The sequence below is a fragment of the Mustela putorius genome, unplaced genomic scaffold (genome assembly GCF_011764305.1).
Source record: "Mustela putorius furo isolate JIRA1106 unplaced genomic scaffold, ASM1176430v1.1 tig00000398_pilon_pilon_pilon, whole genome shotgun sequence".
Lineage (NCBI taxonomy): Eukaryota > Metazoa > Chordata > Mammalia > Carnivora > Mustelidae > Mustela > Mustela putorius.
This window is the reverse complement of record NW_025421371.1, coordinates 78,137-91,350: the sequence shown is the minus strand read 5'-3', so window position 1 is coordinate 91,350 and position 13,214 is coordinate 78,137. Positions and strand designations below refer to the sequence as shown.

Genomic DNA, 13,214 nt, shown 5'->3' with positions numbered 1-13,214 from the left:
GCTTGGGTCATGATCTCAGGGTCCTAGGATTGAGCACCACATCAGGCTGTCTGCTTGGCAGGGAGCCTGCTTCCCTCTCTCTCTGCCTGCTGCTCTGCCTACTTGTGATCTCTCTCTCTCTCTGTCAAATTAAAAAAAAAAAAAGAATTTGGTGTCTCCCATCTAGCTGTTTATACATATATAAATATATTTACATATTTTTGTATCAATATAAAAATATATAGGGGTATGTCACATTTATAGGGACATGTTATGCCATGTCTTTTTTGTTTATACATTACTTGATAGACTTTATTCTCTATCAAAATATTTTTAAAAACTTACCTTGTCTATTTTAATAACTGCCTAGTGTTAATTTATGACTTAACCATAATTTACTAAACCATATTTCTTCTGATAGTTTATATTGTTTCTTGATTTACTATAATTATGATCAATAATAGAAATAATATTCTTCAAAGATGTGATTTTTATTATCTTGCAAGCATTTCTATAAGTTCTAATTAGTAAGATTCCTGAGTTGAAAAAATAAAAGAGATTTTTATATTATATATGTAGTATATATAATATATATTATTAATATGTAATTATATTTTATATATATTTCCCCTGATCCCTCACAAAAATTCACTCTTTTATTGTTACAATGATAAGTAAAACTTCTTGCTCCCCACAGCTTTGTAAACAGTAACTATTAAAATAAATTCTCCTAATTTTGAAATTGTAATGGTTGAAAAAAACTAATTATTATTTCAATATGCGTATCTTTGACTTCACATAAGGTTGAATACATTTTCAAATGTTTATTTTCCATGATGTGAACTAAAAAGTGTCCCACCAAAATTCCTATGTTGAAGCTCTAACCCCCAGTGTGACTATATATGGAATAGGGTGTTCAGGAAATAATTACGGCTAAATGAGATTAATTAGGAAGCATTAATGAGGTATTTTAGGAAGTAACTAAGGCTAAATTAGGTTGTGGCCCTGACCCTGTAAGAGAGGAAGAAACATGCCACGTGAGGACACAGTGGGAAGGCAGCCACCTGCAAGCCAGGAAGAGAAGCCCCACCAGAACCTGACCATGCTGGCACCTGACCTTGGACTTCTAGCCTCCAGAACTGTGAAAAAATAAATTTCTGTTGTTTAATTTAAACCATCTTTTTTTTTTATAAAGGTTTTTATTTATTTGGCAGATAGAGATCACAAGTAGGCAGAGAGGCAGGCAGAGAGAGAGGGGGAGGGGGAAGCAGGCTCCCTGCTGAGCAGAGCGCCCCAATGTGGGGCTCGATCCCAGGACCCTGTGATCATGACCTGAGCTGAAGGCAGAGGCTTTAATCCACTGAACCACCCAGGCGCCCCAAACCATCTTTTTTTTTTAACCCCAGTCTATGTTATTTTGTTATGGAGGCTTGAGCTAACCAATACAATTCATTAGTACTTCTTCACTGGGAATTAATTTTCCCCAAGGTTATTGTGGAATAATTGATAACTATAATTGTATATATTAAAGTGTACAACATGATGATATGTATACACACACATGAAATGATTACCAAGAACAAGATAATTAACACACCCTCTACTTCACATAGTTAACTCATGTATGTGTATGTGTGGTGAGAATGCTCAATATCTACTCAAATTTCAAGTATACTTATCAACTGTAATCACCGTATTGTATATTAGATCCCCAGAACTTATTCATCTTATAACTGAAAGTTTGTGCCCTATGTTCTACTCTCCCCATGTTGCCCTGCCTACTTGCCAGTCCCTACCAACCACCATTCTATTCTCTGTATCTATGAAGCTTACTTTTTCTGCTTTTAAGATTTCATGTAGGGGTGCCTGGGTGGCTTAGTGGGTTAAAGCCTCTGCCTTCAGCTCAGGTCATGATCCCAGGGTCCTGGGATCAAGCCCCACATCTCTGCTCAGCGGAGAGCCTGCTTCCTACCTGCCCCCCACCCCACCTGCCTCTCTGTCTATTTGTGATCTCTGTCTGTCAAATAAATAAATAAAATCTTCAAAAAAAATATTTCATGTAAATGTGATACCATACTAAATTTGTCTTTCTCTTTCTGGCTTATTTCACTTAGCATAATGCTATCAAACTCCATCTTCATTGTAAGAAGTGTCAGAAGTTCCATTTGTGTATTTTTTAGCACTATGTGTGTGTGTGTGCATGTATATCAATATCTATCTATATATCATATTTTCTTTATGTACTCCTCTGTCAAAGGATATTAAGTCATTTCCATATCTTGGCGACTGTGAATAACACTACAGTGAACTTGGAAGTACAGATATTCTTTTCAGATAGTAATTTCATTTACTTCATGTCTATAGCCAGAAGTTGGATTGCTGGATCATACAGTAGTTCTATTTTTAATATTTAGAGGAAATCCCATACTGTTTTCCATTAGTGACTCTACCAATTTACCCTGCCACAAAGGGAGCACAAGGTTTGTTTTTTCTCCACATCTCATGAACACTTACTATCTTTTTCCTTTTTGATAATGGCCATCCTGACAGGTGTGAGGTAATGGCTCATGATAGTTTTAATGTGCTGATGATTGGTCATGTTGAGTACATTTTCAAGTTTCCTCTTGCCCATTTGGATGTCTCAGATCCTTTGCCCATTTTTAAAATTGGGTTATTTGTTTTACTTATTGTGTTGAATGAGTTCTTTATATATTTTTTATATTAACCCCTTATCAATTATAAGGCTTGCAAATATTTTCTCCAATGTCATAGGTTGCCTTTTCAATTTATTAATGGCTTCATTTGTTATGCAAATGCTTTTTAGTTCAACATTGGCAAAGACCACAGGAGTCCTTAGTGGCCCAAATGTTATTGGGGTCCTTGGTGGTAATGCCTACTGGCATTTTCCTGCTCTCCGATTTGCCCATGGGGGTAAGCTGAAACTGAGTGGATCCCTCTTGGCACCAGGTCTGGTGGGCTGGCAGTCATGGTGGCCACAGGGTCAGGGTCCTGGGATCAAGTGCACTTGTTGTGGTGATAGTGCTGAGGCCTGACATATGAACATATGCAGCTCTCCCATAGAACTAGGGTTTGGGTTTCTGGGGCTCACAGTGACTCAGGCTCAGAGAGGGAAGGGAAATGTTGCAGTGGCTAGCCCAGGAATAACAAGGGGCAATGGTGGCTTGGGCCTATGTGGCAACGTGCAGCAACAGTTTGATCCTGGTGATGCTGGGTGAGAACTCTGACTCAGGACCTGAGGCACAAGTGCACTGAGTCAAGGTCATAATTCTTTGCAGTGAAAATAAGCAGATATTTGGAGAGCAAGATGGTTATGCTGGAGGCAGCAGCTGGAAGTCAATCTCAGTGCTATGGACTAAGCTATTGGGTGGTGAGAGGCTGCTATTACAGAGAGTAGTATGCCTTAGGCTCATCCTGGAGCATAGTCCATAGCATATTAGAAGCAATATTGGTCGCAAGCAATGGCATGAACAAGTATATTGTTTGGAGGACAGGGATTAATTGGACAGGGGTGGAAGAGTCAATCACATAGCATAATTGTTGATATCATATACCCTGGAACCAGACAAAGTTTGAACCCCAACTCCTCAAAACCCTTAAGTAGGCAAATTACTGAGTCATTCTGAACCTCAGACATTTATCTCTAAAATGGGAATAGTAAAGATACCTACTTCACAGAATTGTTGTAAGGGTTGATTGGGGTTTGGTACATATAATTCTTACAGTGTGGGGTCATGTACATGTTATCAATTATTGTCATTAATAACATTGGTCGTCTTCTACTAGGAACTCTACATGTGTTATTTCATTTAATCCACCCAATAACCTTTCAAAAGGATATTTCTCTCATTCCACAAATAAGGAAACTGGGGTTCAAAGGGTTTCATAGTTACTAATAGCTGGAAGAGCAGGTGTATCCATCTAGAAGGTCCAGGAGGCTTCCCTGGAGAGTATGCTATCACACGGGCTTAGGTGAATTATTAATGAGGAAGACATAAGAGTACAAGTGTTACACTATACAACCTCTCTGATTTACTCTCTTATCATCTCTATCACTAAATTCTTATTTTCTAAGGGCCTGGCCCAGATAATCATGGTGGGGACAACTTCCCAGAGGTTCTCCTTGCCCCTCCCAGCACAGCACAGTGCTTCAACCAACTCTCTCAGGATTATTTTGGGACTCCCAAGACACAGTGCCTGTGGTCCTCACTAACAAGGCCCTAGTGGGGAAAGTATTTTGTTCCTGGGGATTCATTAAGAATTTCAAGTTGGGGGGTGCCTGGGTGGTTCAGTGGGTTGGGCCTCTGCTTTCGGTTCAGGTTGTGATCTTAGGGTCTGGGGTCGAGCCCCGCATCAGGCTCTCTGGTCAGCGAGGAGCCTGCTCCCCCCTCCCCCCCACCCCCGCCTGCCTCTCTGCCTGCTTGTGATCTCTGTCAAATAAATAAATAAAATCTTAAAAAAAAAATTTCAAGTTGGAAAGGGCATCTCCAGTTTTTGCCTCTTCTCTTGGGTTTCTTCCTCATCCCCAGATCCAAGGCAGGTTTCCTCCTCATCCCCAGTTTAGGAGAGTCAGCTTGTTTCTGCCCCCAAATCCTGTTTGGACCAGACATCTGGGAGATCAAGACCTAGGCTGGGGACTCAGATTCAGTGCTGACTCCATGGAATGACCTTGGGAAAGCAAAGATCCCTCTTATGTCCCCTTCTGTTAAATGGAGTTATTAGGATAACTACCCCATTTATCCTTACAGATCAATATGGGGGATGGAGATAAAGATTTGGAGAAATTCTAAATCACCTCGGAGGTATGGGGCACCACTGTTTTACTTCTGCTCTATTTATTAGGACTTGTATTATTTAATTAGCTCTCCCACCTCCTCCTCCCTGCTCTTGGGCAATTTTAAGGACACAAGAGGATTGCCCTGTGGTGAAGTCCCATGACAGAGATGATCTCCACCTCTTTTTAAAAAATCTAATTTCCATATATATATAACTCCTTTGACCCCCTGGAATAGCTGACCAAGCTTGTGCAGATTCTAACTGCCCACCCCCAACATCCCTTCCCATGCAATCTCACTGGCTTACGTGTGGTTACAGGTAAGTGTTCTCATGGTCATTCCTCTGCTTTTGTGTAAAATGGAAGGGAATTTACTTGTTACTGAGCAAGTCAAACCTCCTGGTTTTATAGGTGCAGCAACCAAAGTCTCAAAAGCAAAAATAAGAGACGTGCTCAGGATGACATATCAGGTGAGTGGAAGAGCTAGGACTATCACCAGAGATTGAAGGTGGCTCAGTGGGTTAAGCCTCTGCCTTTGGCTCAGGTCATGGTCTCAGGGTCCTGGGATCAAGCCCCACATTGGGCTCTTTGCTTGGCAGGGAGCCTGCTTCCGCCTCTCTCTCTGCCTGCCTCTCTGTCTGCTTGTGATCTGAGTTAAAATCCTGCCTCTACAACTTTATGTGACTCATATTCTTTCTATAAAATTTGGATTATAAAAGATATCCATCCCATAGTGAGGGTTGGGAGGAATAAAGGACTACAGAAATAGAAATACAATAGAAAGCACTTAGAACTGTGCATAGTGCCTCACCCAGGGAAGTTCCCCTAACTCCTGTTAGCTGCAATTGTTGTCAGGGACTGCCCTGAGGAAATCTTATCAGTATCAAAGATATTGGGACAACCTGAACTGTATATATCACAGGGAAAAGGATTTTTGTTTGTCTTCTGTGCAGTTAGTTCATGGTGATGGGGACCTTGTAAGAATTTCATGAGCATTCCCAGGAGATGATACGTCATCAAATATTATAAAAATAATCTGTATTCATTGTAGACAAACGAGAAGGTAGAGACAAGTGGAAGAAAGATGATAAAAACCATTTTATTATTCGAACCACTAATAAAGTTTGGTATTTCTTTCCAGTCTTATTTCTGTGTGTGAGAGTGTAAGAGTATGAGTGTGTATATTTGTGTTGATATTGAAATAATACCATATTGTGCAGTTTTGCATCCTGCTTGAGTCACTTAACATATCATAAGAATTTCGGTTTTTAATTAGTTTTTTTGCATTATGTTTCCCATCAATATATATTGATGGTATATAGGAACGCATAGATTTTTGTATATCTGATTTTTATTTTGCTACTTTTTTCTAATAATTCTTCATTTTTTTAATGGACAATCAAAAAACTTGCTTTGTCTTCCTTTTCAATACATGAACTTGATTTTTCTATTTCTTGATGTTAATTTCATAGGACAATGATAAAAAACATTAAGAGTGGGGATCCCTCTCTTACTCCTGTTTGTTTGGAAATGATCCTGCAATATCCCTCTATTCCTAGATGGCTACACATAGATGTTTTTTCTTTTAAATCAAGAATGGATTGTAATCTGTAAAAAGTACCTTTTAGGCACTTGATGTGATATATTATGTACATACAATTACTTATATTAAATCTTCTTCAATTTTTTTTTTTTTTAGATTTTTTTTTTTTTATTTATTTGACAGAGAGAGATCACAAGCAGGCAGAGAGGCAGGCAGAGAGAGAGGAGGAAGCAGGCTCCCTGCTGAGCAGAGAGCCCGATGCGGGCCTCGATCCCAGGACCCTGAGATCATGACCTGAGCCGAAGGCAGCGGCTTAACCCACTGAGCCACCCAGACGCCCTTCTTCAATTTTTTATGAGGTCTCTCAATCATGATAGATTTTTAAAAATATTCTGATATTTAAAATTCCCTACAGTTATATTTGGCATTTTGCATCTCTAGTCACAACCAAAGTTACTCTCTAGTGATATTTCATATATTTCTTCCAAAAATGTGATATTTTTAGTATCAAATGTATGCTAACTTCATAAAAAGTCTATAGGACCTAGAGAGTATGATGTTAAATAAAGCAAGTTAGACAAATACCATATGATTTTATGTACATGTAGAATCTAAAAATCAAGACAAAACAAAGAGCCCATAAATACAGAGAACAAATTGGTGGTTGCCAGAGAGAACAGGGGTTGGGAGAATGGACAAAATGGTAAAGGGGGGGGGTGCCTTAGTGGCTCAGTGGGTTAAGCCGCTGCCTTCGGCTCAGGTCATGATCTCAGGGTCCTGGGATCAAGTCCCGCATCAGGTTCTCTGCTCAGCAGGGAGCCTGCTTCCCTCTCTCTCTCTCCCTGCCTCCCCGTCTACTTGTGATCTCTCTCTCTCTCTGTCAAATAAATAAATAAATAAATCTAAACAAAAAAGATGGTAAAGGGGAGTGGGGTGTACAGGCTTCCAATTATGGAATGAGTAAGTCACAGGGATGAAAGATACAGAAAATATAGTCAATGGTATTGTATAGCATTGTGTGGTGACAGATGGGAGCTACACTTCCTTCCGGTGAGCAGAGCATAATATATATACTTGTCCAATCACTATGTTGTACATCTGAAACTTATGTAACATTGTCAACTACAATTGTTTTACAAAGACACCAGGAAGCTTAAATTTCTTTCTGGTGCTGCAGGAAGTTTACATAGCATGAGAATAATCTATTTATTGAAGTTAAATTAAACTTCTCTCAATAGTTTTATGAGGCTAGAGATTGCTACTAGGGTAATTATTTCTTTGATAATTTTCTTGACTTTGTTCCCTGTTTCTGGTTTACTTGGATATTGAGACTGTTCTAGAATGTATTTTAATTTATATTTTCCTACAATTATATCTATTTTATTGAAAATTTCCATTTAAACAATATTGGGAGTATTCTCTTAAAATTTAATTTTTTCTTTGTGTACCTCTGGCTATCATTCTTTCTAATTCTTTTTTTAAGATTTATTTATTTATTTGAGAGAGTGAGAGCTTGCAAGGGGGAGAAACAGAGGAAAAGGGAAAGAGAAACTTAAGCAGGCTGCACTGAGCACAAAGTCCAAAGCAGGGATCGATCTCATAACCCCAAGATTATGATCTGAGCAAAAACCAACAGTTGGATGCTTAAACAACTGCATTACCCAAGCACCCCAATATCCATTCCTAATTCTTTTTTTTTTTAATATAATTTTTTATTTTTTATAAACATGTATTTTTATCCCCAGTGGTACAGGTCTGTGAATCACCAGGTTTACACACTTCACAGCACTCACCAAAGCACATACCCTCCCCAATGTCCATAATACCACCACCTTCTCCCAAACCCCCTCCCCCCAGCAACCCTCAGTTTGTTTTGTGAGATTAAGAGTCACTTATGGTTTGTCTCCCTCCCAATCCATTCCTAATTCTTAATTGTTTGTATTCATCCTTCTTCTTCTTGCTTGTTCTTGCCCAGATGACCGTCTATCTGATTATTTAAATAGACTTACATTTTCTTATTATTTTTAATTTGAGTATAGTTGATACACAATGTTAAATTAGTTTCAGATGTACAACTCAGGGATTTAACAAGTTTATACATTATGCTATGTTTAGCAGAAATGTAGCTACAGGGAGGCCTGGGTGGCTCAGTTGGTTAAGTGTCTGCCTTTGGCCTAGGTCATGGTCCCAGGATTCTTGGATCGAGTTCCACATTGCTGCCCTTGCTCAGTGGGGAGCCTGCTTCTCCCTCTGCCTGCCACTCCCTCTGCTTGTGCTGTCTCTCTCTCTCAAATAAATATATAAAACCTTGGGCGCCTGGGTGGCTCAGTTCATGATCCCGGACTTCCAGAATCAAGTCCCGCATTGGGCTCCCAGCGTCTTGGGGAGTCTGCTTCTCCCTCTGACCTTCTCCTCTCCCATGCTCTCTCTCACTCATTCTCTCTCAAATAAATGAATAAAATCTTTAAAAAAATTTTTCTTGAAAAAAAAAAGTAAAAAAAAAAATATTAAAAAAAAATGTAAAGCTACCATCTGTCCCATTGCATTGCTACTACGGTATCCCTGACTATATTCCTTATACTGTGTCTTTTATTCTCATGACCTAATCACTCCATATCTAGAAGATTTTATCATATGTGTGTGCAACTGTATGTGTACTCTTTCCCTTCTTTTTAAAGCAAACCAAAGAATGCTATATTCCTTCTACCAGTTGTGATTTATATTTAATAATATGGCTTTGATATCTTTTGAGTCAGCACAGACAGAACTGTTCCCTACAGCTGCATAGTATTCCTTTGTAAGGCTATACCAAATTAATTTACTCAACCCTTTTGTGGTGAACACAGGTTATTAGCAATCATTTGCTCTTACAAACCATGCTTCAACAAATGACCTCATGCATATTTCACCTTTTATATGCGACCATATATCTGTTGGATAAATTCTCAGAAGTGGATTTCCAAGTAAAAAGAAAACACATTTGTCCTTTTGAAATACAATGTCAAACTGCCTTTTTTTAACTTTCTTTTCTGTCTTACAACTATCCTACAAATTTCTCTTATAGCCAAACCTAACCTGCAGAGAATGAGATTTGGGGAAATGCAGGTCCAGCATAGCTAATTTGCCAGAATTTTTGAATTTTAACAGAATCATTAATTTTGGTTATTTAAAATTTTTTTTTCTCTATTTTGAATCATCCTTGCACTATTAAAGTTCTTCCATTTCCCCCTAAAACTTCCCAGTTTAATTTTTACATTTAAATTTTTGATCTGTTTAGAATTTATTTTTGCAAAATATATAAGGTATTTGTACAACTTAAATTTTTCCCAGATAGCTATACTACTGCCCTTATAGCACTTATCTAATAGTATATTTTCCCATTCATGCCACTTATATCATATGCTAAATACTTGTATTACATTAGTAATGGACATTTCATTTCTCTTCTTTTAAAAGTTCATGACATTTTGGGATGTCTGCGTGCCTCAGTCAGCTAAGTGTCTACCTTTGGCTCAGGTTATGATCTTGGGATTGAGCCCCTCATTGAACTCCTTGCTTGGCAGGAAGCCTTCTTCTCCCTCTGCCTCTATTACCTGCCACTCTGCCTGCCTGTGTGCACGCTTGCTCTCTCTCTTTCTCTCTCTGACAAATAAATAAATAATCTTAAAAAAATCTTATTTTATATTTTTTCAACCTTATTGAGGTATAACTGACAAATAAGATTATATTTGAAGTATACAACACGATGGTTTCATATATGTTCACATTGTGAAAGGGGTCCCACAATCAAGTGAACACATCCATCACCTCACATATTTACCTTTTCTTTTGTGTGTGAAACATGGAAGTTCTACTCTCTTAGAAAATTTCAGTTATATAGTACAGTGTACAGTAAACTACAGTTATTGCATTATACTTTAGATCCTCACATTCTTATTGCTTTTATGGTTGAAATTTTGTACTTCATAACCAGCCTCTCCCCATTTCTCATAGTTCTTTTTCTTTTCTTTTCTTTTAAGATTTTTATTTATTTATTTGACAGAGAGATCACAAACAGGCAGAGGCAGGCAAAGAGAGAGGAGGAAGCAGGCTCCCTGCTGAGCAGAGAGCCCAATGCGGGGCTCCATCCCAGGACCCTGGGATCATGACCTGAGCCAAAGGCAGTGGCTTAACCCACTGAGCACCCAGGCGCCCCTATATTTCTTTTTCTAATGTCTTGGTCTGATATTTAATCACTTTCTTTATTTTTTATTTTTATTGTATTTTCTTAGGGCTATAATTTTGCTTATGAACACTGATTTAGAGATAATCCACATGTTCTTGTGTGTGCTGGTTTCACTATCCCCTTTTCACCTCTCTCTGACGTTTTTTAGTTTTAGTTTTGATTCCCTCTGATCCAACTGTTTCTTACAGATTATTTACAACATTGGGATTTATTTTTTAAAAAATCTTTTTTCCTTAAATTGGATTGCAGTTAAGTATTATTACCTGTATTCTTTATTCTTTTGGAATTTTCTGAATTTCAGGTTTATACATGCTCTTTTTAAAAATTGCATTTATTTATTTGAGAGATAGAAAGCACAAGAAGGGGAAGGGGCAAAGGGAAAGGAAGAGAGAGTCTCCAGCAGATTCCTTGCTGAATGCAGAGCCCAACAAGGGATTCAATCTCACGACCTTGAAATCATGACCTGAGCTGAAATCAAGAGTCAGATGCTTAACTCACTGAGCCACCCTGGTGTCCAAACATGCTCTTTGTTTGGGGGATGAATGTTTCATGGGCATTTGGGAAAGGCATATATACCAATTAGCTTTACTTCCTGAATAATTATATTGAGAGCTTTTACAGCCTTACTTTATTCATCAAATTAATCCTATGGTGGACTGAAAGCCACTATAATGCTCCCTGTCTATCATACATAGTGATACTGTATCAATGGTAATAGCTCCCTTCTTCAAGCAAGTCATCTATCTAAATTCTTTAAGTTATATGGGGGGAAGGCAAAGGTTCTTCCTGACACTTCTGTTTTTTAAAAGTAATCAGCCTAAAATAATCTACATGCCATTTGGGATGGCAAATTTTGCTGCCCTACAGAGTCTGGTTTTTTTGTTTGTTTGTTTGTTTTTCATTTGTTTGTTTGTTTTGAATCAATATATTGAGAGGAATGATTCTTCTTCTCCTTGGATGTTTCCTTACAGGAACTAATGCAGTCAAAATTTAGGGCCAATAGAACAGCCATTACTGAATTCATCCTGCTGGGCTTGGTGGAGACACCAGGGCTACGACCAGTTGTCTTTGTAGTCTTCTTCTTTGCCTACCTGGTCACAGTTGGAGGCAACCTCAGCATCCTGGCTGCCATCTTCATAGAGCCTAAACTCCACACCCCCATGTACTTCTTCCTAGGCAACCTATCAGTGCTGGATGTTGGGTGCATCACCGTCACTGTTCCCTCGATGTTGTCTCGTCTCCTGTCCAACAAACATACAATTCCCTATGGAGCCTGCCTCATACAACTTTTCTTTTTCCATCTCTTGGTTGGGGTAGACTGCTTCCTGCTGACAGCCATGGCCTATGACCGATTCCTGGCCATCTGCCAGCCCCTAACCTACAGCACCAGAATGAGCCAGACAGTCCAGAGAATATTGGTAGCGGTGTCCTGGGCTTTAGCCTTCACTAATGCACTGACCCACACAGTAGCCATAGCCACACTCAACTTCTGTGGTCCCAATGTGATCAATCACTTCTATTGTGACCTCCCACAGCTCTTTCAGCTCTCCTGCTCTAGCACCCAACTCAATGAGCTGCTGCTCTTTGCTGTGGGTTTCATAATGGCAGGTACCCCCTTGGCTCTCATCATCACCTCTTATGCCCATGTGGCAGCTGCAGTCCTACGAATCCGCTCTACTGAGGGCAGGAAGAAAGCCTTCTCCACATGTGGCTCTCATCTCACTGTGGTTGCCATATTCTATGGTTCAGGTATATTTAATTACATGCGACTGGGTTCAGCCAAGCTTTCGGACAAGGATAAAGGAGTTGGGGTCTTCAATACTGTTATCAACCCTATGCTGAATCCAATTATCTACAGCCTCAGGAATCCTGATGTACAGGGTGCCCTCTGGCGGGTGCTCAAGGGGACGCCATCACTAGCTTGACAAGGTCTTGAGTTCTGGAATGTCACTCCCTTATTTTCTTTTTCTGAACTGAAAGAGAAATACTCTAAAGCCAGTAACTAAGACAAATGGTCCTTAATTGCTTCTGCCTTCCAGCAAAACATGAGGTTTTTTTGTTAGGTATAATAGTTAACTGAGGCCATGCCCCAGTTATAGACAGTAGGTGTATTAAGCTCTGCTAAGGGCAGCCCCTCTGACAAATTACAACTTCAGTTGCCACATGCTACCTTTTCTGTGTAGAAGTGGAACCTCAGAGCTTTGACTATTACAGGTTCATATCCCACAGGAAGGTTATAGTCTGGGCTCCCAAAAATATCCAATAAAAATCTCCCCCACCCCTCCCACTAGTAGGTCATATGATTCCCTCAATTTCAGGTAGGGGTGGTCTGGTTATAAAACATGGGCCTTGGGGTGCCTGGGTGGCTCAGTGGGTTAAGCCTCTGCCTTCAGCTCATGTCATGATCTCAGGGTTCTGGGATTGAGTCCCTCATCGGGCTCTCTGCTCAGCGGGGAGCCTGCTTCCTCCTCTCTCTCTCTCTGTTTGCCTTTCTGCCTGCTTGTGATCTCTCTCTGTCAAATAAATAAAATCTTTAAATAAAATGGACCTAGAGATCAGAATCATTTTATTTTTCCCATCAGGTTCCTACAAAGCAAAACAACAGCAAAAACAACAACACCACCCACCTCTATCTTTTCCAATCATACAAAGGTAATATGGGATACAAAGGGAAC

General features: G+C 39.4%; 1 protein-coding gene across 1 annotated transcript; it reads left to right on the top strand.

The window, feature by feature from the left end:
* Positions 1–11,080: 11,080 nt before the first annotated feature.
* LOC101691979 (olfactory receptor 3A1) lies at positions 11,081–12,907 on the top strand. Its single transcript, XM_004781934.2, has one exon. It carries the CDS (start codon positions 11,517–11,519, stop codon positions 12,462–12,464), a length of 948 nt encoding a protein of 315 aa, XP_004781991.1. The 5' UTR covers positions 11,081–11,516; the 3' UTR covers positions 12,465–12,907.
* Positions 12,908–13,214: the final 307 nt, after the last annotated feature.